Source organism: Chiroxiphia lanceolata, chromosome 6, assembly GCF_009829145.1.
Source record: "Chiroxiphia lanceolata isolate bChiLan1 chromosome 6, bChiLan1.pri, whole genome shotgun sequence".
NCBI lineage: Eukaryota > Metazoa > Chordata > Aves > Passeriformes > Pipridae > Chiroxiphia > Chiroxiphia lanceolata.
The window spans coordinates 54751493-54773792 of NC_045642.1; the positions used below are offsets into that span (position 1 = coordinate 54751493).

General features: G+C 46.0%; 1 protein-coding gene across 2 annotated transcripts; it reads left to right on the forward strand.

Annotated features, from left to right (window-relative positions):
- Positions 1-900: 900 nt before the first annotated feature.
- On the forward strand, positions 901-22285 carry LBHD2 (LBH domain containing 2). 2 transcript variants are annotated; one of them, XR_004357598.1, is made up of 5 exons: positions 901-1038; positions 10208-10308; positions 13836-13926; positions 17701-17905; positions 19030-22285. XR_004357598.1 is itself a non-coding variant. In XM_032691095.1 (4 exons), the coding sequence occupies exons 2-4, from the start codon at positions 13837-13839 to the stop codon at positions 19104-19106; spliced, it is 372 nt and encodes a 123-aa protein (XP_032546986.1). In that variant the 5' UTR covers positions 10208-10308; position 13836; the 3' UTR covers positions 19107-22285. The 2 variants fall into 2 exon arrangements, 1 of the variants encoding a protein (XP_032546986.1); XM_032691095.1 differs by lacking the exon at positions 901-1038.
- The last annotated feature ends 15 nt before the right edge of the window (positions 22286-22300 follow it).

Consider the following 22300-nt stretch of genomic DNA (forward strand, 5'->3'; position numbering starts at 1 on the left):
CTGCAGCTCTGCAGTCTGAACCCAGAGCTGCCATTGCTGAATTTGCAGAGGCAGGAAGACAAGTCTAGGCCCCCCCTCACATCCCTCAGCACCTGCACTTGTTCTGCTTCCCAGGAGGATGGCCAGCAACAGGGAAGACCATGCTCCTCCCTATATCCATACCCTTCCATCACTGCTCCCCAGGCTACTACTACCAGAGTGGCTTCCCCCACTGCAGGTGTTTTCTGCCACCAATACAAGCAGAGCTGAAGATGCCCCCCTGGCAGCCTCTTTCCAGCAGCTTTGAGGTGGGCTCCTGCCAGGCCCCTGGCAGGAGGGAGCCCCTTATCACAGCCCTGGCATAGACTGTCTGCCAGCCCCAGCTCTGCAGCCCCTGGGGGCCAGGTGGTGGAATGCTGTGCACGGCAGAGCGTGTCCCTGCCGCGGGCAGGGGATGCAGCTGGGAAAGTGACCCCAGGGTGGAGCACCCGCTCCCCCGCAAAAAATGAACCCCTCCATAAAGAACCACAAAAAAGTTTGCGCCTCCTGAAATCGACATTTCTCAGCAGGGTCTGCTGCAAGGGCTGCTGCACGGACAGCTCGGGAGCCTCGCGTCATCCCCACGCCCGTGAGCAAAGAACGGGGGGAGGGGGAACTGCTCCGGAGAGTGACCCCTGCGGGACCTCTGTCCCGCGCTGTGCGGAGCCGGCACCGCGCGGGGGTCGGGGCTGGGTGGGCCGTGCCGTTCCACGCGTGTCCGCAGAAAGTGCGGGGACCGCGGGGGCCTCCGGCGCCCCCTCCCCGTCGGGCGGCCGAGCCGAGCCGAGCCGAGCCAAGCCGAGCCGGGGGCCGTGGCTGCACCGCCCCGCCGGCGCTGCCGGGGGAGTGGTTTCCCCGCGCTGGCGGCGGCGGGGCCGGTCTGCGGGCGGGGAGGTGCCGCGGCGGCGGTGCCAGCGCCCGGCCCGGGAGGATGCGGACGCGCTGACGGAGCTGCCGGCTCCCCTCTGCCGCCGTGCATGGGCGGCGGGCGGCTGCCGCCTCGCCTCGCCTGCCCCGCCGGTGAGCCGGGACGAGGGGCGGGGGGTCTCCGCCGGGATCGCGGAGGTGCGGAGAGGGGGAGAGCTGCCACCTGTGAGTGCCCCGCTCGCAGCCCCGCGGGTGCCGGGCCGCCCGTGGCGGAGCCGGGCGCTGGGGCGATGGGTCGGGTCGGTGCGGGTCCGGTCCGTGCGGTGCGGGGCGGCGGCGGGGCACGGGAGCCCCTGGAGCGCCGTCCCGCTGCGGGTCCGTGCGGTGCGGGTCGTGTCGTGTCGTGTCGCGTCGGGTCGGGTCGGCAGCCGGGAGCGGGAGCTCGGAGCGGGGAGAAGGGTGTCAGTCCCACACCCGGCTGCGAGGAGTTACGGGGGAAGGAGAGGGAGAACGCGCGCCTCTGCCGCGGCTTGTTTCTCCGGATGCTTGGGGTTTTTTCGAGCAAAGGGTGTTAAAGAGAATTCACTGAAAAAAAAAAAGAAAAAAAGGTTTCTCGTTAAAAAAAATCATCATCACCCAACCGAAAGGGCTGCGTGAAGGAATCCTGATGAATGAGCGCAGCGCTGAGGGAGTTGTTGGTTTGTGGGCTGCGATCGCCTCATCTATTCGTTTATGCCGCGTTTTTTTTCCAAGGCAACTTTTGAGGCGAGGAAGCGGCTAACAAAGCGCAAGTTTAAGACAATGATGCTTTTGCTTGCAGCCGAGATGAACTGAAAACTGAAATCCTGCATTTCCCATCAGGTAGCAAATACCACACATCGGACTACTTTTAGAGAATGAAAGAACCTACTTTGCTCTGTAAATGAGGACTATGTTTCACTCTGAGCAAGGGGTGTGAGTATTTTCCAGATGCCAAATGAACATACCACAAAAATTTTCTTTTCATCTGGGACAGAGCCGTGTTTGTAGATCTCTGAATATGGCTACAGTCGTGAAGGGGAGTTGGGTTAGCCTGGATGTAGCATTAACCCCTCCAGCCACAATAAGCAATACACAGAGAGAAATTTGTTTCCATTAGTCTTTTCCTGACTGAGATCCTTACTGCAATTGTACAGTCAATACAGCAATGGAAGCCCTCCTGGCTATAGGTTCACATCTTACTGAAGGACCCAGAGCTGGTGTTCACACCTGCCCTGTAGCCTGGCTTGCTGCACAATGCCTCCTTATGAGTAGCCTGTAAAGGAAGGTGAAGCAGGAAAATCTGCCTACACACAACCAGGCTCAAGCCAGTGTTTTCCATCTCTTAGTTTTAATGAGCAACAAATTTTGTGCCCAGAAAAGAATCCAGCTCACAGCTCGGGATTTTGATAATTAATATTCCATTTTAAAAACATGTTTTCAGAGTCAACATTATGATTACAGGGAGAAAACAAGCAAACAGGGAATGACTTGACCCAGTTTCCTTGCTTTCCCAATCTAGCTTGACAATTTGTCAATCAGGTGGAATTTCCTCCAACGTCTTTGGTACGTTACTTTAGCAGAAGAAATGAATGTGCAAATTTAGTCACTACTTTCCCTCCCTTCTCACAATGATCTCTTTGTATTAAGCAACAGGCTTTTCCATAGATCAGGTACCAACCCCACCATGTCACAGGCTGAAATTGTTCCTTCTTTCTCATTTCTGAGATTATGTCCCTGTGTTTGAGCCCGTTTAACCACTTCTATGTCGGAGAGGTCTGTCAGAGAAGTCTTGATCTGGGTCAGATCTTATGTCATGCAAGGCAGGAAGAACTCTGCCTTTAAGGAAACTAGCATCTGCCTCAGCAATAGCGCGTCCCTTTGCTTCTCAAATGTGTACTTTTTCTGGAAAATTCTGTAAAATAATCAATTTCCTGCATTTTCAGTCTTCAAGGGAAGGCTTTGTTGCAAACCCCAGGAGAGCTGCCAGACAATAATGTTCAGGTACAATGAAGTAGACTGATTGATACCAACAGGTCCTTAAAATCTCATCTCAGCCTTTCTCCCTCTGATTGCAAGTCCACACGGGCTGGGACCACCTCTCCTTCATGGTTTGAAGAGAGCGTGTCCTCTGCAAAGCACATGCCAGTGCTGGAAGAAGCTGTGGTCCAGCAGGACAGTCCTCTTTTCTCATCAGGGTTCACTGATTGATCCCAGAGCGTTTCACCTCGTAGTGCCCATGTCCCCATGGGACTAGGAGAAAATAGTCCAAGTCCAGCTTCTTTGCTGAGACCACTGCAACTTGTGTAAGATGTGACCTGAATTTTCAGTTGAGTTCTGTCTCTGACATGCACATGCATAAACTACCTCTGTGCAAATATTTGGGAAACCTCTAGATCCAGAAGGTGAATGTTAATCGGTTGGCAGGAAGACTCGTAGCCTTGTTAATGCTTATCTGCTTTCAGCGTTAATGACTCATTAAAAAAAACCCTGAATTTTAATTTTTTTAATAATTCCTTTATTTTTAGCTGTGTGTTGTCCTCATCCTCCATCTTGCCCATTCCTACTGTGATAGGACACAGTGTTCTCATATCTTCCACCTTGGGCTGGGGCAACTTCCCATGCTTGGAAATTCAATTTGGGTGACAGAGTTTTAATTCCTGGAGAAAAAACAGCTGCATATTTGGTGTTAGGTTGTGATATCATGACACCTGCGGTTGTGCTGTTAATTGCCAAGAGGCAATATTAATAGTCACTTCATTGTCTTTGTTCTCTTAGGAGTGTCTGGTAGGTTCTTGTTTGCTGGTTTTTTTTGTTTGTTTGTTTTGTTTTTTTTTTAATCTTAACACTTTTACTTCATTTGCTTTTCTAACATCTCTAAAAATGCTTGATATTGTATCATGTTACAGCACTGATAGCACCGTATTCTAATTTCCACAAAGTTATAAGGAGAGAATTAGTTTATCTTTTAAATAAATACTGTTCTATCTGACTGCACTTAACCTCTTATCCTACTCCTTTACCTAGAAATGAGCCCAGTGATAGACTACTTAGAGTATTCTTTCACAGTGCCAGAAAGACATCAGACATTTCACAATCCATTTCCCATGACATTTCAATCTAAGAATCAAGTACTCTGTGTTGATGCTCTGAGATGTTTTTTCCCCTCTCATCTGCTCATGGGGCTGTGGCATGAATTCAGGACTATCCAGATATACCTAGGGAATAGTAGAAAGAAGCACAGGAAGCCAGTTTTCATCTGCCACCAGTTCCCATGGGTGCTGCAAGGTGAGGGACAATTGTGGTGTGAAATATGAGGGATGAGAGAAATGACGTCTTTCAGACAATATCTCAGAAACAAAACCATTTCTTTCTGAGACCCTTTAGTAATGATTGCTCTGAGTTAGAAGGGATGGTAGAGTAACATGTAAGGTGCTGGCTTTGTAAGATTGTTTTGAGAAATTAAAGCCAACACAAGGTTCACCGTGTGAGCAGAGCTCAGAATCGCTCTGCTTGGTGCAGGCATTTCCAATATCAAAAGTAGGTTCTCAGATGAGAGAGTATTTGCACAGCAAGTACCAGAAGAGATACGTCTAAAAACTTTTAGCAGCTTGTTGAGGCTTATCTCTAATTTTGATGGGGCTGTTTTCTTAATGAGGTCCTCTCACATCAATTAGCTGCTGAATCTGATGTTAGAAAAATAAATCCAAACTTTCTCTTGGCACACGGTTCCATGAAGGCTCTGCGGAGATTTCCACGATATCGAGGTCTACCAGCATTCAGAGGAGCTGGCTTAGTCATTCTTCCCATCTGCTCTGCTTCTTCCTCCCTCCGCTGCTCTACACATTCTTCCTGGCTGTCTGCTCCCCTTCCCTATCTCCAAGCATCCTGGCTGGCTGCCCCCCTCTTCTCCCCTGCCGTACCTATCCCTTGTGGCTTCTTCCACGAGGAATCCCAGGTAGTTTAGTGCTGAGATCAAAGATCTGAAATAAATAAGCCTCTTTAAAGCAGGCAAGAAAAAAGAAAAGAAAAAAAGAAGAATCCACCAAGGCAGCACCCATAGCAAGCAGCATTGCAAAAAATCATTTGAGAAAGCTTTGAGTTGAATAATCTCCCAAATCATGAGATTGCTTTAAAAATTGTGATAGCTGAACACAGACACATTTTAGTTCCTTTTAATTCTTCTTTGACCATTTACAAATCAAGTTTCTAACTCCTTTTTGCCAAGGGGGCTGGTAGGAACTTGGACAACTACAGCAAACTGGAAGTTGAGGTTTGTGTGTAGTTATGGCGCTACAAGAGCTGAGGACATACGAAGAACAGCGGCTCCCTAATGCCTCACTGTGCAACACCAGGAGTCGAAGAGGCTGAGTTAGAGTCACCTACCAGTACTGGCCCTTTGAAAGCCTGTGCTTTGTACTGTTGGTAGTCCACAGATGAGTGTTTGAGAAATTCCCCAGGGTGATATTTACCCCAGTAACTTCTTTGGAGCAGGAACAGTAAAAACTGCAGCTTGCCATGAAGTTAGCAGTGAGAGGCTGCACGGTCTGGAAATAGCAGCCTCCTACCCCTTTTCACTCTCCCAAACTACGTGCTGTGTCTCATGCTGAAATGCCTGCTCCTCTACTTTGAGAGTCATTTCATCTCACTGCTTCCTGAGAGAGATCGACATCTTCTGTGGAGCACACACTACCGAGGAGAGGAAGGCAGCTTTGGCCTGTGGAGAGCAGAACTCAAGTACTGCGTGGGTGGCCAAAGACAAGAGCTTCTGAAAGGAGGGAACGGAACAGATCTCTAATCTCCAGACTCTGACACATATCGCACTTTTCTCAGTTGCTTAGGAAAAAGATTTGCATCCAAAAAGAAGTGGGAGGTTTAAATAGGAGTTCATACATTTATCTTCTGTGGTCCGTGCGGTGATTTACATTTTGCTGGTCCCATGGAATCCACGACACTTCATAAAGTGCATCCATTACAAATGCGCATCCAGGAGAAACAAAGGCCCTGTCCAAGTTCCTATCCACAGTGTTCAAAAGCTGAGCTCAGTAGCAGCCACAGAAACTGGAGGCTGTGGAGTGTAACTAAGGTAAGTGCTTGTTTTGGGTTGTGCCAAGATGCTGGAGCTGTTGTCCCATCCAGAGGTACTGGGCATGGTCCTACCTGTGGATGATCCAGGCCACCTGTAAGGTCCTCCTACGACACTAACAGAAGACTGAGACATAGAAGAGTTGGATCCACAGAAGTGCCTGGCCTTAGAAAATGCCAGCTGATGTTTCCTTGCGTGGACGTGCACCCTTCATGGCTTCATCCACCACAACAATTGTAGCTCTGCCCTAGATCTCCCACTCATCCACCCCGGCTGAACTGACAGCCTGATTGACTGCAGCAGAGTGGCCCAAATAAGGAACCCTTTCTTCTTCTAGGTGGCAAAACCTCCTTGGACCTGTTCGCTTACTGGGACTTGCTGAGCAGGGTTTACTGTGACCCATCGAAATTTTCCACTCTGCCAAATGCAAGCAGTAGATCATTGCTCCTCCTGCCTAACGCCGTTCTTGTGCCCGCCCTGCCCCAATTTTCCTGGTAATCAATAGCAGGGGTTTCTTTTTGTAGCACATACAAAAGCTCGTCTCCTTGAATGAAAGAAAGTTTGCATTTATCCAGAGGCTGTGGCGGGGTGAGGCGAGGGGGGGCCCGGATGCCCAAGGCTGAACTCCTGGTTTGTTTGAGGCGCTATCTGGAATCAGTGGGAACCATGTGTGCGCTGTGATTGCGCGGGCGAGCACCCGGAGCTCCGTCTTTGTGCTGCTCCTGTGCACGAGGCTGAGCCAGCAGAGCCACATGGGGGGCGTCTATCCAGCACAATTTAAGTACAGGGCTGGTAAAGCCCTTGGGATTGTCCCATTGAAATAAGGAGGGGACGGCTCCCGTTTCTGACGTGCCAGGAAAATGATAGATTTGCAAGTGGAGCAGTGGTTCAAGGCCAATTTCTGCCTCCTATCTACACTTACTTTTTAGAAGGTGCACCTTCAATGTGGTATTGTTTGGATGTTATCATAATATTTCCATGACTGCTTAGTGGGGGAATGATTGATTTGGGAAGCCCAGGAGAGGAAGAGGCCAGCCTGCAGTCCCTGCTAATCTAGCACCAGCACTGACACCCTAAGGTCAGGTCTCCCTCTACCACACAATTGCCTCCAACACTGGGGCACCTCAGGGAGAAGATGTGATGCTTGCAGAGTAGGAGGAATCTCTGAGTAGAAATGCCCTGATTTGGGAGGTGCTGCTGCCAGCTGGGGAAAGGTTTGGGGCTCAGAGCCTCTGAAAAGTGCTCCTTTATCTAGTGGACAATCTGTGGGCTTCCAGGATTGCAACCTATGGCCAGTTCCTATTTCTGTTTTGCCCAATGAAGCATGCTTGCCTTGAAAACATCTAATTTGCAATTCACAGTGGATTTTTCCCAGAAAGGGACCTCTGCTGCTGTGCATGGTGGAGTCCTCTCCCCTCATGGCAAGGCCAGGCATATCTGAGGGGAGAGAGCAGGGCTGGGCTTTCCACACACCCTGGCTGGCCAGAACTGCTACCCAACATCCTACTTCTACTTCTCGTGCCAGTTGTTCTCCTGTGCATTGTGAAACCACGCTGCTAGGACAGACTGTGTCCTTGGGATGTAGAAGTTCCAAACATGCAATGTGTTCCAGATACTTTCCAAAGTGGGAGAGAAGCCCAGAGAGCACCTTTCTGGGTCTGGGTTTGTGACCCATGCCAAGCAGCACAGGTGGAAATCCATCCCTTTGTGTGGGCTGAGGGCCTTTGGTCTGGGCAAGGGGTCCACCACTGAAGTGTTGATTGGTCTCACTGATGAAAACAGTTCCCTTATGATTCCCTTGCTTGGTGCTACGGCTCCTAAAGAGGCAAGACATGACCAACTCATTGGAGTAGTCCCTAAATCAACTGTTCTTTGCTGGGAGGTATAGCAGGGCTCTGCAAGCCCAGAGTAGGGGTGGCCAGGCAATGTCACTGGTCTCTGAGACTTGACTTGATCACTGTTAATGGCAGCACAGATGTGTTGGTACTCCTGGAGCCAGAGAAGAAGGTGATTATCAAGCTGAGGCAAAGGAGGGCAAGTTATTTTGGTGGCAGAAGATAGGTAGGTTGGGAGAGGGTGCATTGAGCAAGTAGGCTCCAGGCTGGAAGGAAAAGGTGTATAAAAGTGAGAAGAGACAAGAAGAGATAAGCAGAGAAAGGCTTTACTTGAGTAATTTCCAGACTGTTTCCATTACAGTAAAATTTGTTGCATGGTCTCAATAGCTGTGCCTTGTTTTTAAAAGATTAAGCAGTATCACAGGAGGAAGGGTATTAGTTTATGTTTCCTCTAGTGTCAGCCAAAGAAGGTAATCACATCTATTAGGTAGGTAAAGTGAGTATTTTCTCTTCAGAGATTAAGTGCACTCTGGTAGTTCTATACACTGGAAACAATGAACTCTACAACAATCTTGACTGGGAAGAAGGTTTTCTATTTTTAAATATGGCTGTGGGGCTGGAATAAGGGACTTCTTTCATGCTGCAGTCCTGAATTGATTTTCTTTTTATTACAGCTTTCAAGTGCTGAGCACCAGGGGCTGATGTCCCCTCTCCAGCACAGTAGCACCATAGGAGAGACTTGCCCAAAACACTGGAGAGGGGATTGGGCTTGGGTCAATTCAATCCAGAAGTCCTTTGCTGAGACTGGAGAGCAACGGATGTGGGTTTAGTTCATTTAGTACTGCATGGATCCTTATATGCTACTAACTAGGCATCTGAAGATATCTCTAAATAGCAAGTGGCCTGGCCTGGATTCTAACTAGTGGCCATGTGGTGCCCGGTTTATAATCTCTTACACCCTTTTGTCTCTCATTTACAGGTTCCTCAGTGTAATAATTGTTCTTATGACATCCAGTCTTTTCTGAAGGAGACATTGAAGATAGACAAGTTCATGTGGAATTTTCGTAGGTTTAAAAACAGTGATTTTGTAATGGGTAGTGGGATAAAAATCTTCTTCCCAGAGTATTGGATAATATGATATCGGGTGCTATCTCATTTTCATAAGAGACAAGCATTGAATGTAGTCATGAATTTTTAAGGGACAAAACATTAGCCTCTCTGAAGTTGGTTTGGTCATTGGTTAGAAAGGAAAATTGCCAGACAAGAATTAAACCTTCTGAATTTAATCCTGGGGATGGAGAAGTGATTTCCTGCTTCCCTAATTTGCAATAACCATGGCCTGTGGCATGAGAAGAAACTCCAGAATGCTATGCACAATTTTTAGTCTCTCACTGTTTTTGAATAAAGTCAGTGTGCAGTTAATCCAGTGTTATAAATCTTGGTAGGCTTCCAGAGCAGGTAGATTTGTTTAATCATTTGGGCTGGAATCCAAACCACTGGAGGATATAAAATATATACACTAGTGCCATTCACTTCACTGAAAACACCTTTTTCCCATCCAAGGAAATAGCTGTGGCTGGCATGAATATATATTTGGAAAGCTGTAGGACTAAACAAATTTCTCAGAAAATCATCTCTGGCCAAGATACTGACTATATTTCAGCACTGTAACTCCTCAAGCTTTTCAGCTAAGGCTTTCTGACAGAGAAGTCATCAGAAATCAGTGACTCACAGTTTGAAATGGTGGGATCCTCACCTCTGCTCAGCAGGCTCTCTGTCCTGATACCAGTCAAAGTATTACCTTCAAATTGGAGTAGACCTTTGAAAAAATCAGTTCTCCTGTGACTTCTGAAAGAACCATGCAGTAATGTAATCTTAACGTATCCTTCTTTCAGCATATGTTGTCTTCTTTGTGTCGTGACCAGTAGCTTCTTGAGCAGGAATCTCATTCTTTGATGTTTTGAACTGCGTCTCACTAAACAAACCGATCCAGCCAGATATGGGAATACATTTTTATTTTCCAATTTTCCAGCTATCATTAAAATTTCTCTATGGGAGAATTTCAGAGTGTCCCAGTTTCAGCAGTTTTTGTGTAATTCACTCTAAGGAATAAGGTTTAGCATCACAAAAAGAGTCAGGTTGCGAGCTATTTCAGCTAAGATCTTTGAATGGGTTTGGAACATTAATTGACTCAGTAATTCACAAGGTGCTCTCTGAGCTTTGTCCTTAGTGAGATCAAATCCCATCTTGCATAGAAAATGATACAGACCTTGACAGCAGGAGTTTCTGCAGCAAGCTCTTGGTAGTACTCTTTCACACCAGTCCCTGCCAGCGTTGTCCCTTTGGTCACAAGCTCTGACTCTGTTGTGTTTGTCTCTTTCAGGCACTTTTAGGATTTGACAGTTTGCAGGACACTTCATCAGCGACGCCAGCGCCTGCAGCAAGGACAGTTTTTGGGGGCGACATCCGTTGATGTGATTGAAGGTAACGTACTCTCTTCTGTCATTGCTCTCTACTTGCCATTTGTCCTCTACAGAGCCTCGTGCTCCGGCCAGGATCAGGCCTCAGTTTGGTGCATGTCAAGAACTGACTCTTGCTTTGGGTAACAGCTCTTACAAATCATGGCTTAGTTTGTCCCATAAAATGTGTTAGTTCCCATCTCCTTAAGGAAATCCTTGCTTGCATCACACAACCTGCCTATTTTCCATAGCCACATAAATGTTGCACTTTTTTGAGTCCTGAAGCTGGTTTTCATTCAAATACTGCTTTGCCCCCAGGAATTTCACAGGTCAGTTTTGCCCTCTGTTCAAAACCTAAAATAAAAATGAGCACTTTCTCATGGGAGGTGGTTTGGCACTTGTCAGCCTGTATATTGCTCTGTATGTTACTGACCTTGTTAGTGCCATCACAAGCAGCAGAAAGCGAGCTCTGCATTTCCTCCATGCCTCTGGAAAAAGGTCAGCATAATGTGGGTTTGCAACTGTAGCACTTGCATTTAAGATAGTCTTCTCTAAATGTAGTTTTCTCACAGAAATGCAAGAAGAGATTTTGCTTTTTTTTCCTCCTAATTGGTATATTTGTGCTTAATTTAACCTAGGGGAAGTAATGTATCTCTTAATTCACTGCCACAAGAATTTTAAGGTTCAGAGTAGATGACTCATCTGCCAGAACAAAATTTATTCTTTGTTTGTAAATGCTATTTATTGCCTTGTTTTGCATCACTATGGCTACTGTATGTCATTGGTGATACCAGCATCTATCATACATAAAATGAATGCAAGACCGAATTTAAGAGCTGTAGTTATTATAATTGTTTGTATCACCCACTTTTCTGTTGTATGTTAGTATATTTCACATAAAAGCAGCACTAAAAGCGGCTTAATATTTTCCCATCAACATTGGCTGAAAAGTAAAAAATTCTACACATGAACCTTACGACAGTTTAAAAAGCCCTAAGCAGCAGCACCAAGCCCCTTTTTTCAGATTATGTGGGTTTATAAACAGTTCAGTGATGTTCTACAAATGATTTTGAAGTTTCAGGTGAAAGATTTGCAGTGGCATTCACAATTGTTTTGCATTAGTTATTTTTAATGTTAAACACCTAGTTAGGTTTGTTAGAAGCATCACTGTTTTCACAGCCCATATACATTCTTCTGCATTCCTTTAGTGTTTCTAAGTAGAGACTGGGAACAATTAATCTATTCCAGTTAAAGCCTAATTATTTTGCCAATTGCATGGCCCCATGTTCTTTTCTGAAACACATCAAGTACAATCACTTCTGCCATCCTATTCAATCAAAGCCTTAAGTTGCACAGATTTTGTGAAATGGCCTGGGCTTCAACAGCTTGGGAGCTGATTCACTGAGGCATCTGCTGTAACACTGGCAGGACTGTCACCATTTTTCTAGCCCAAATCATTTGTCTTTGTCATTTAGAAATAATCTGCAGGGTATAATGTGGTCTTAGGGAAGCACGGAGCCTGTTATTGCTCAATAATAGAATTTCATGAGGTCTTAACAACATCTTTGAGCTCATATGACACATTTGACAGTGCATGTGTGGATGTATATCTCTAATGTCCCATGGAACAAGGACAGAAAAGCATTGTAAACCCTTGCTATGCATTGAAAGGCTGCTAAAATAAACCAGCCAGCTACGACTGACTGCTGGAGTCTTCTGCTGGCTAGCAGGGACCAACCCTTGGGACACACAGCAGTGGGACATGTCTTATCTGTTGTTGCCAAGACCCACACTTCATAAATACTGACCCCACACAGTCACTACCCTGGGAAGGGGTCTCCCATTTCAGATCACTGTTCCCTCAGTGTTATTTTTCACAGGTGCCCAGTGGTATGGCCTGTTGGATGCTTCAAGAATAAAAGTATGTGTGCAGAAAAATCTATGTATTTTACTGATTAGGTGGTTTGTGGTGTCCTTGGGGAGTGGTACAGGTCCAAGCAAGGGCAGGAAGTCAAAATTCTCTTCCTAGCAGGCAGAATCCATCCCTCTTCTACTGTGCCATGGTTGTGGGAAAATTCAGGCTGCATAAGCTGGGGGGTGCCCCGATCAGGGTTTGGTTCAGCCTTTTGTGAAGTTTCAGAGCCTGGTTCTGCTCTCCTGTTGTGTGCATGTCTGTGTACCAGGAAGTGTGTGGATTAATTCAGTGTTGGTTGGGTCCCAGGCTGTCTCTTCAGGGTTTTCCCTAAGCTGATGGGTGCCTAAGGGCTTGGGTCCTGGTCCACAGCTGAGCTCAAGCATCTTCTGGGTCTGCCGTGCTCTTTTTTAAATACGATGCAGTGGGAGTTAAAGTCTTTGTGCTATCATGCTGCTCTGTGCTACAGCTAATTAAAGTCATTGTGAAGGGTTTTGTAGTAATTGCAGATATTGTAAAATTTAGTTTTGTGGAATAATTGGTAATGTAAGCCTGAAACAAGTTATCCTTAAGATGTTGTAGTTGGCATTTCTCGGTATGAGCAGCCTTCACAAAGAAGGCTTTTGTGTGTGAAGCGGGACCAGAATTAATGGCAGCATTTAGTCGTGCCTAAAGGGGTGTTTGCTGTGGCAGGTGGCAGGGCGGTGTAATTGATGATGCCTACATTCTGCGTGCTGCAGGAGGCTCCAGCAGCCACTAACTGCTCTACCTGATGAATGCCAACTAAAGAGAGTGAAAGCCCGGTGCCAAATCTATCCAGGGCTGATATATTCACATTTAAAATGAACGTGGCCCTTTCAGTCTCTAGGTCAGAGTGGGTCAGGCTCTGTTTGCTCCTACGCACTTAGTATGCACTCTGGAGTTCTCAAGCATCCTCAAATTTTCCAGTAGAATGCTGTAGCTATAAATTGCAATTTGAGGAAAATCCTAATGCCATAGAGATGTGCAGCTACCCATGCATGGGCTGGGCTGAGCTCCCTGCAGCGAGGGCTGCAGCCAGCTCTTGTCCCTCTGCTCTGGAGTGCTGCAAGGCCCAGCAGAACAAGGCAAGCTCAAGGGCCAGCACTGTAGTGCCTTGACTGCCAAATGGCACAGGGGAATGCCTAGTGGGCACATAAGCAGCTTCAGTTCCTAAGTCCCTGATTTAAATGAGATTTAGGTGCCAAACATTCCTTGATGCATTTGAAAATCCCACTCAACACCTCTCTGAACACTCAGGCGAGTAAAGACTATTGAAAATCTGGTCCTTAGACACCAATACAGCTGGTTTGTCTGGAATTAACAGTTTAAAAAGAAGTGCTGGCTCATGACTAAATGGAATAGAGATCTGGGAAGAGCGAATATTGAAGACATTATGAAGAATCAGAATAAGAATTTAATTCAAGGCTGATATTTCCACCAGTAAGTTTTTTTTGTCAACAGATGCAATTTCTGAGCTCATCTATCAGTAATAAACTGGGTACTAATAAAATTGGAGGACTCTCATTTTCCAGCTGTTGACTCTGGGACTCTGTTGGGGTCTTCTCTGCTGTTCCATGGTACATGAGCTGAGTATTCCCATTCCATTTTAATATTCACAGCATGACAGAGGTGATGAACACACGAGAACCAGTGATGGAGGAATTCGCACTCAGCCAGACTCCTGAGGAAGAAGGAGGCCCTTCAAGCCAGGTAACTTTAGCAGAACTGGAAAGTATCCCGAATTGCTTATCAAAACCAATTTAATGCAACCAATAACTGTCATAGAGGTAGATGTTGAATTGTAGAGAACAGCTGCCAGAAGAACAAGCCCTGAAATACATGTTTCATCCCACTTAGGTTTTATTACTAAAAGGTAGAAGTTTGGCAAGAGTGTTTTGTCAGGTCTGCAGGGCACAGTGACAGCGATGCCTGGATCCCGCAGGGATGCAGGCAAAGAGGCTGTTTGTCACCAAGAGTTCGGATCTGAGCAACTGTTGTGCAATGAAGACATCCAACCAGTACTGTACCATAGCCAGCTTTTATACAGCATCCTTGTAATAAGCTGAGTTTCCTCAGGCTCAGGGGGAGCTCCCTTTTTAGGACAGAGACCATTTGAAATGATTGTGTAATTCACATAAATGGCTGTGGCGTTATAGCAGCAGCACTGGTCAGGGCTATTTGCTGGCAGGTGCAAGAGCATTTTGTGTCCCCAGGCAGTCTCAGACACCCACTCGTGTACCTGCCCATGATGCTCAATCCAGCAGGGTGGATCACGATGTCCCAAGCCCCTTTTGTGACAGCCCCCACATCCCAGTTTGCTCTCTGTGGTTGTGCTCATGATTCTGTGTCACTATCAGGAACAAAACCCCCAAATGTGTTCTGGTTGCACCTGAGTTACTCCTCTACCCAAGGTGTAACATTGAAAGCAGACTCAGAAAACTACTCTAGGAGCAGCCTATTCCAGGTGGAAATCAAGGATTTGAAAGCCAAGGAAGTCAGAACTGAAATTTTGCAAATTCCACTTGGATCACTTGTGCATGTAATGAAAGCCTTCGTGCAATTAAAGAGCGTACCAAAGGCTTTCCCATGCCTCAGCAACTGCACAGGATAAATGCTGCTCACTTAAGGAGCACATTTTCACCGAGTTCCAGGTTTTCAGTGTTGTGTTAGTGTATGCTGCCCAAACTCTGTCCTAGCCCTGGCTCCACCTATGTGTTCAGGGCTGTTCTGTGGTGTCTCTGATCATATGCTCCAGAGTTTTTCCCCCAGCTCCCTTTACTTTTCACCTCTGGAAGAAGGTGCTACCATCCACACTTTAGTGGTGGCCACCTAAGGCAAAAAAAATCAAATAGAAATGAGATGTAGCGCAAAGTCAGTGACTCAGTGGGAAAAGCAGGCTTCTTCCAGTAACTTCCAAGCACTTTGTCCAGGAGACCAATCCTTCTTTTTCTGCAGTCTCCTGCCCACTTGTCATACACTCCAGCTTCCGCAGAAAAACACAGTGAGGCCCGACAGGCAGCTCTGCTTCCTGCCAGTCCTGACTCATTCCTGGAGGGACATGGTAAATACTGGGCTCTGCTGGAAAAAAACATTATGTGATTGGTGTGAGGAAAGACCATATGAGGATGACACAAACAAAAATAGTCAGGCTGAGGCCACACAGGTGCCTTTCCTAAATTTTGTTGCAGCCGTAGTAATCGGCTCTCAGCACATTTTTAGATCTTTCTGTTTCATTTCCTCAGGCTTCAGAAAGCAGATTAAAAAGCAGAATCTTTGTTGTATTGGATCTCCCATCCGGGGTTTACCAGCAGGCTTGGGGATGGGGTGGCTGTCATGCAGCCCTCTGCCACCAGAACAGGCTGCACAGCAGGCAGGGGAAGAGGTCACTGTCACCTGCATGTGCAGCCATGGGAGGAAATTCAGCAATTTGCCCCTAATTTTATGGTTATTTTCTGCCAGATGAGCTGTGAGGCTCAGGGAATCTGGGCTCTGTGGTTCTGCAGAGCAGTGCACTGGTCCCAAGGGGCATCTCTGGTCCTGTCTTGGCCAAGGAGATTTTACCTTGTCTCATATTTGGAAATAGCAGGATTGTATTAGACACTTATTAAAAATTCCTCCCAGTCAAGACAGCTGCCATGGAAATGTCTTTTCAAATTACAAACAGGTCAGGTGGAGGCTGTGTAATGGGAAGTTGGGAGGAACTTTTCTAATAGGCAGCATGAGTGGCATTGCTTGGTCAGGATGAGTTACACCCTGTGAGTGCAGCTCAGGGAGGCATCAGAAAGGTTTACCTTCAGTGATTCACTTGGTCTAGTTGTACTGAAGGGGCTTTCTCACAAAAGAAATTTCTTACAAAAGAAATTTCTTCCTAATTGTATCTCACTTTGCAACACTAACAGTAATACACAACATTTCTCACCTTTGTATGGATTTGCAAAAAGTCATGAATGCTACCATGGGGAGTGAGGGCATGAGGATAAGGTTTGTTGTCCTTCCCCATCTCCAGAAGTCAGATACAGACATCCCAACAGTATTAAAACTGTGCTTGCTTCTTCCTAGAAGCACAGCCCTTCCCAAGGGCTTGCCTCCCCATGCCAGCTGTGGTGCTAAGTGGGACAGCTAAACCCCAGGTTCTTAGGGAGTGCAGCTGCTGAGATGAAGGAGCTGAAACCATGGAGCAAACATCTCCAGTGGGTTACGACATCCCCAGATCCCTGTCAGTGTCCTAGGGGATGTGCCCACTCTTGTGGTGGTTAGGGAATATCTGCATGTTTCTGCCTGTGCTCATAGTGGGAGCTGTGCTGAGACTGGCTCACATAACCAGCAGTGTTTGGTCTAACCAGAGACCCAGAGTCAGTGGTGAACATGTTGCAGGTGTGTGGGGAGGCTCCCACCAGCACACAGCAAACCTGTGGCAGCATCTGAAGTTAAACTGGGATTGTTCTTGCTCTCAACTGCTAGTTTGATCCCCTTGCATACATCTTGATTTTACTGTTACAAATAAAATAAAATAAATAAAATAAAAATAAAACTCAACTAGCACTGAGAGATGTGCAGCTTGTTAGCCAAGGTATACAGAAGTTTGAGAATCCAGGTGATAAGGTTTCAGTGAGGCAACAACAGAGTTTCTTACGGAAATGTCCTGGAGGGGCTGGAATGATTTTTCTCAAAAAACCCCAATTCAAAACAAAGTACCCTGAGAGATTTAAGTGATCCAGCGATGTTGAAAACAGAAAAGCACTTTTACGTGTTACAACCTCCTTCACTAAAAAGACCTAGTTCAGCTTCAAGCTCTAACCACGGTGTAGTGTTTGACCTGCAGCTTCAATGTGACAAATGAAAATAAACAGCTGGCACCATTCTCTGTGTAAAAATCATCTCTGGGGCTCCCTGTTTTGCATGAATGCATCATAAAATATAGTGTTTCACATTACAGAAAATAGCCCTACAGAATGGTGGCTTCTTAATAAACTGTCAGTGCAAGAAGACATGAATATTATATCAAAGTGAAAGGACAGCAGCCAGAAGGGCTGCAGCAACCATTTAGATTAGCATTATAGCAATGACTTCTGTGTCCTAAAAACCCATTAGAACTGAAACAGGAGTGTTTGGCAGCATAAAAAAGTTTTGTCTCCAAAGCCTTCATTTTTACTACTCACGTCGGATCGCACAAAGCAATTGTCTGCTCGACACACTGACAAGCAAAGTGTGTTCTTTGCTCAGGAAGGGACAGAATATACAGGGGAGAGTATGATGAGATCTATAGCCCCTCTGCATGCATGCTTGTCCAGAAAGGATCTGGGTTCAGCTGCTTTTGAAATCCTCCCTGTGCAGGACTGTTTCCCTGCACCAGTTTGAAGAGGATTTTTTAAGGGTCATGTGAGTGCATGTCAAATGCAGAAAGGATGTACTCTGCTTGTTCTGAATATGCATCCCTGGGCAACGCTTGTACAAGGATGTACATGTCCCCAAATGTCTCCTCAGGCCTTCCCAGACTCACGTGAGAAGTACCCCAAGCTGTCCAAAAGACTGCCTTCGATCGTGGTGGAGCCGACCGAGTCCGGGGAGGTGGAGAGTGGGGAGCTGCGCTGGCCTCCTGAGGACCTGAAATCAGCAGAGGACAAGGGTCTTCATGGTGACCAAAGAGTCTGTGTCCAGCAGCAGCAGCAGCAGCAGATGGATCTGGAAGGTCTGAATGAGTAATTTTCATCCTTGTTCCCCGTAGGAAAATAGCTGTTTCAGACCATGCCGTGCACTGAAGTTAACAGTGAACCAAAGAACTGCAGGTAGTTGAAGATGTCCAGAAATACCTGCACTGGAGAAGGAGCCCTGTGGACTGAAAATTTCCTTGTAGCTTTTAAGCACATGGTGTTTTCATCCACCTCAGCCACTTTCATGGCCAACAGACAGTTAGTTCACTGCGCGTTAGCAGTTCACGCTCAGAAACAGAAATCCTGGTCAATAATGTATCTACCTCCCTGTCTCCTATCCTAGAAGCAAAGTAACAGCTGCACATTTTTGAAGCATTGTGATGTCTCAGGAGTGTGTTAGTGCAGCAGGAGCTCATGGACATGTAGCTATGACTAGCAGTGTCACTGTAAATATGTCAATGGTAAATATGGCTAAAGATAAGAGTTTCTTGGACTGTAGCTTGCACAGGAAATGCTCCAGTGTGGATCTGATCTATTTGTTTCCTGTTTTTTTTTTCATCTCAGCTGCTATCCTTTTCTCTTGAAAAGTGACCCGGTTTCCATTTCAGTGTACCAGCATTTGCCACCCAAGTGCCCAGACACAGCAGCCAGGAGATGGGGTGCAAGATGCACCTTCACTTCCCTTCAAAGGGGTGTTGACAAATGGTCTTGAAGTGTAAAATCACCTGCTACTCCAGTTGGTGTTTCTGGGTGGTGACAACCACAGAGTTTGATCACTCAAGTAGAAACATGAGCCAAATCTATTTCTGACCTCCAGGTTGCACACTGTGGCCTCTGTGCTGTTTTTGTGCATTGTTGTTAGACTCATTATGACAGTCTGAGCAGATTTCAGACAGCAGGTAGTGTTCCTGTGGCAGTGGCTATGCATAGGGATCACCTCACCTCACTAATATCTGACCTGAGGTCTCAAGTTTTCTGTAAAGTCAGACTGTGATACACTCAGAATTCCCTACTCCAGATTTAACTACTGGTTTGCAAGCAGAGAAAAATGCTTGTATCAGGTCTAATCACCCTAATGGATCAACTGCTGGGTGGAGCAGGGAATCAAACAAAGGTTGGACCTGTCTGGGGAAATAAATACTGACGAGCCATTTCTTTGCAGATACTTTAGCACACCCAGCTCAAGAAGTGGAAGACAGTACAGATACCCTGGAAAGCAGAACTGAAGAGCATGAATAGGAGCTCCATGGCCTCAGAAGTGAAACTTCATTGTGAATGTTGTTGGAAAGCTAACACACTCTGAAGACATGTCAAAGTAATCTGTATTTAAATCTGCAAGGGTTTTATTTAGTTAGTACCTAAAGAAGCGTCTGGGCTTTAGAACTGTTCTTTTAACATTTTGATTTTCAGGCTGGGATTCATACTATTTGTTTAATTTTCCCTTGGGAAGCAGTGGGATGTGTTAGGAAATATGAGACTGTCAAGGAAAAGATGCTCCTCATTTCAATTAGCGCATTGCATTGGTTTTACCTTTTCCAAGAAAGGCTGCTTTCAGATATCAACAGCAGGACAAAGGTGTTGCGTTTCTACAGGAAGGTTGTCTTAAATCTAAAACCTTTCTTTTTTTTTTTAGCCATTTAAAACTAGCACTGTGATATTATGGACAATAGATGTAATATAATGTCACCAGTTGATTTTGTAACTTTTGTATAGAGATGCAAGGGCAAGGTTTGCCTCCTGGCTGCCACCCCAGGGCAGCCCAGAGCAGTTCTCTCCCTTTGGCTAACCTGTGCAAATTTGAATGAACCAGCCTTTCCTTAGCTGCCTTTTCAGTAAGGCTGATGCCTTTTGGAAGCGCTTTCTCTCTGTACATTGATGAAACGATGAGCTAGTCGCTGGTGTTTGTGGAGTGGGGCTGTCTGGGGTGGGCTTGGTTGGGTGGATCGTGCTGTTTGTGCACGCTTCAGGCCAGGTGGGGAGCACTTCCCTCCCTTAAAGCCAACGAGATGGCTCCTGCTCCCCCCAGGGCTGGTTTTGTTCCACCTTGTTAATAGAAATTGTTGTGACATTTCTTCTTTGGTATGTTTGGTGTGTAACCCAAGTGCAGAGATGCATCTGTTCTTCCCCTGACCCAAGCTGGGCAGTGGTAGGGGGTAGGTGGCAGGAGCTCCCTAGCACATCTCAAACCTGTCCTTCATTTTGTCTGGCTTCAGGTTTCCCCCTGAGCCACCTGCAGTAGGAGAGGGTGGAGGAGAGCTGCGGTGGTGGGACAAACACCTGCCTCCCTCCTGCCCCAGTGGTGCTGCTGGCGGGAGCACACATGCCAAGGGGTGCCCTCACAGCTCCCTTGGCTTTGGATGCATAGTCACCTCCTGGGGCCCAGAGCTCACAGGAGGACAAGCTGTCTCTGGACACCTCTGGCCTCCAGTGGATTTTCCTTGGGAATTTGGGGGTCATTTTGACAGATGTGAACCCCTTCCTGCATGGGAACCTCCAAGAGACTCCCTCCCAGTGTCCCAGGAGAAGTATCTATCTCAGCTCAAAACCCTTTGGATGGTGCTGGTGGGGGTAGAGAATGTGTGTACTCAGAGGGACTTAACTGTGTCGGTGATGAGTGTCCCGTAAGCTGTGAGGTTGGCTTTCTCCATCTCTGCAGGGCTGGATGGGGTCTGTACTTCCAATTAATGTTGCATCCAGAAGAAGCCGCTTGCTGTAGATGGAATGAAGTAACAGGATTCCTTCCAGCATTAACTCCTAAGTTGACTTCCAAGTGCTTTCTTTTCTCCAGTAATAATTTTCTCTAATGGCAACTTTTAATTGTGTGATGGTCAATAAAATTTACTGGCCAGATGTATTAATAAGTTTATAACTTCTTAGCAACCAAATTTAATATATTTACTCACAAAGAATTCTGTGCAATGAATGTTTAATACAAAGGGAAGAGACTATTTTACTTCAAAGCAACATTAATTTATGTACAAAACTATAGCTCATTCTTTGGGGTGTTTGGGATCTAGGACCCTTTTTATAAGCAGTGTAGTACAGTATAATGTGATACTTAAGTTAAACTTTGCTCTCTCAACCTATATAACAATTTGTTTTGCATTCTTGATGTAGACTTTCTTGAGTACACTGTCACAGAATTATTTTGTCAGGTGAGTGGGATTCTGGTCAGAGCACTGAATTTCACCAGAGTAACTGAAGGTTTCAAGAGCACCTCCTAAATCTGGCTGCTATCACACCCTTCACTGGTGACAGTTTTCTGACAAAGCCAATGAAGCAAGAACAAGCTCAAGCTACATGTTGGGGTAGCAGTGGAGCAGTGAGGGGAGGTCACCAGCTTGGACCCACCATGGGCAGGAGAAGAGCCATGCTGGCGAGGTGGCCAGGCTGATGGGAGGTGTTTTTAAATGCTGCTTTTGCATCGAATGTCAAGAAGTTTTACAAAGCTCTGGGGAGAAAACAACAGTGGTGACGACATATTTTTAGCTCTGTGATTTCCTTCCAATCTGCGTCTGCCCAGCTCCGTGAGGAATGACGTTAGACATATCACTTAATTTGCTTTTTGCTTTATAAAAGGAAAAACAGTTGTTTGAAACACTTCCCTCAATTTTATGTGCTCTCTATCTGCTTTCAGACGCTCCCTCCCTTCCTGCTCTGGATGGCCCTTATCCTATTTCCACCTGAGGTCAATGGCACTTCCCTAAACAAGTTTCCCAAAGAAACAACAAAATTCTACATACACCCTGAAAACACACCATGCAAGCAGCACTACTTTTTTCATCCATGTATGTAAAGCTACAGCCCATATAGAAATCCCAGATTTCCTTTTTCCAGCCTAATTACTCCTCTCTTTTCTTTTCCCCTCTTTTCCACTTCTCCCCTGAATTATTTTACCTGAAGTGGTTGCTTCAAACTAAAGCTTTCTCCTAAAGCTGTGTGGCCTCAGTTTAACATCCATGCAAAGCCAAACTCCTCCTCCCATTTTTATTTTTCTGAACATGGGCCAGAGGCCCTAAAACAGGAGAGCAAGATAGAGAGAAAATTGTTTTATACAAACAAGCCCTATTTATTGAACTTGCAGGTCTATGAATGTCCACTTACTTTGTCAGTGTGCAAGTGTTGTCTCTCTAATAAACTCAATAGTTGTTTTGTATTTTTTTCTGGATTAAAAGCTTTGTAGAAACTAAAAAGAAAAAAAACCATTCGGTCATATTTTTCTAGTCTGGCTTGTAGAATACTTCATGTAGTGCAGAAAGGAAGTTTTATGGAGTAAGACATTGTTGGATTTTGCTCTATTTCAGTTCTTTCTAATTTTGTAAAATGCCACCTGTACATAATACTCAACTAATGTATGTCCTGTAGATGTATTACACCATTTAGCCTATTAAATGCCTATACTGGACCGATTGGAAGAAGCGGTTGTATCCACA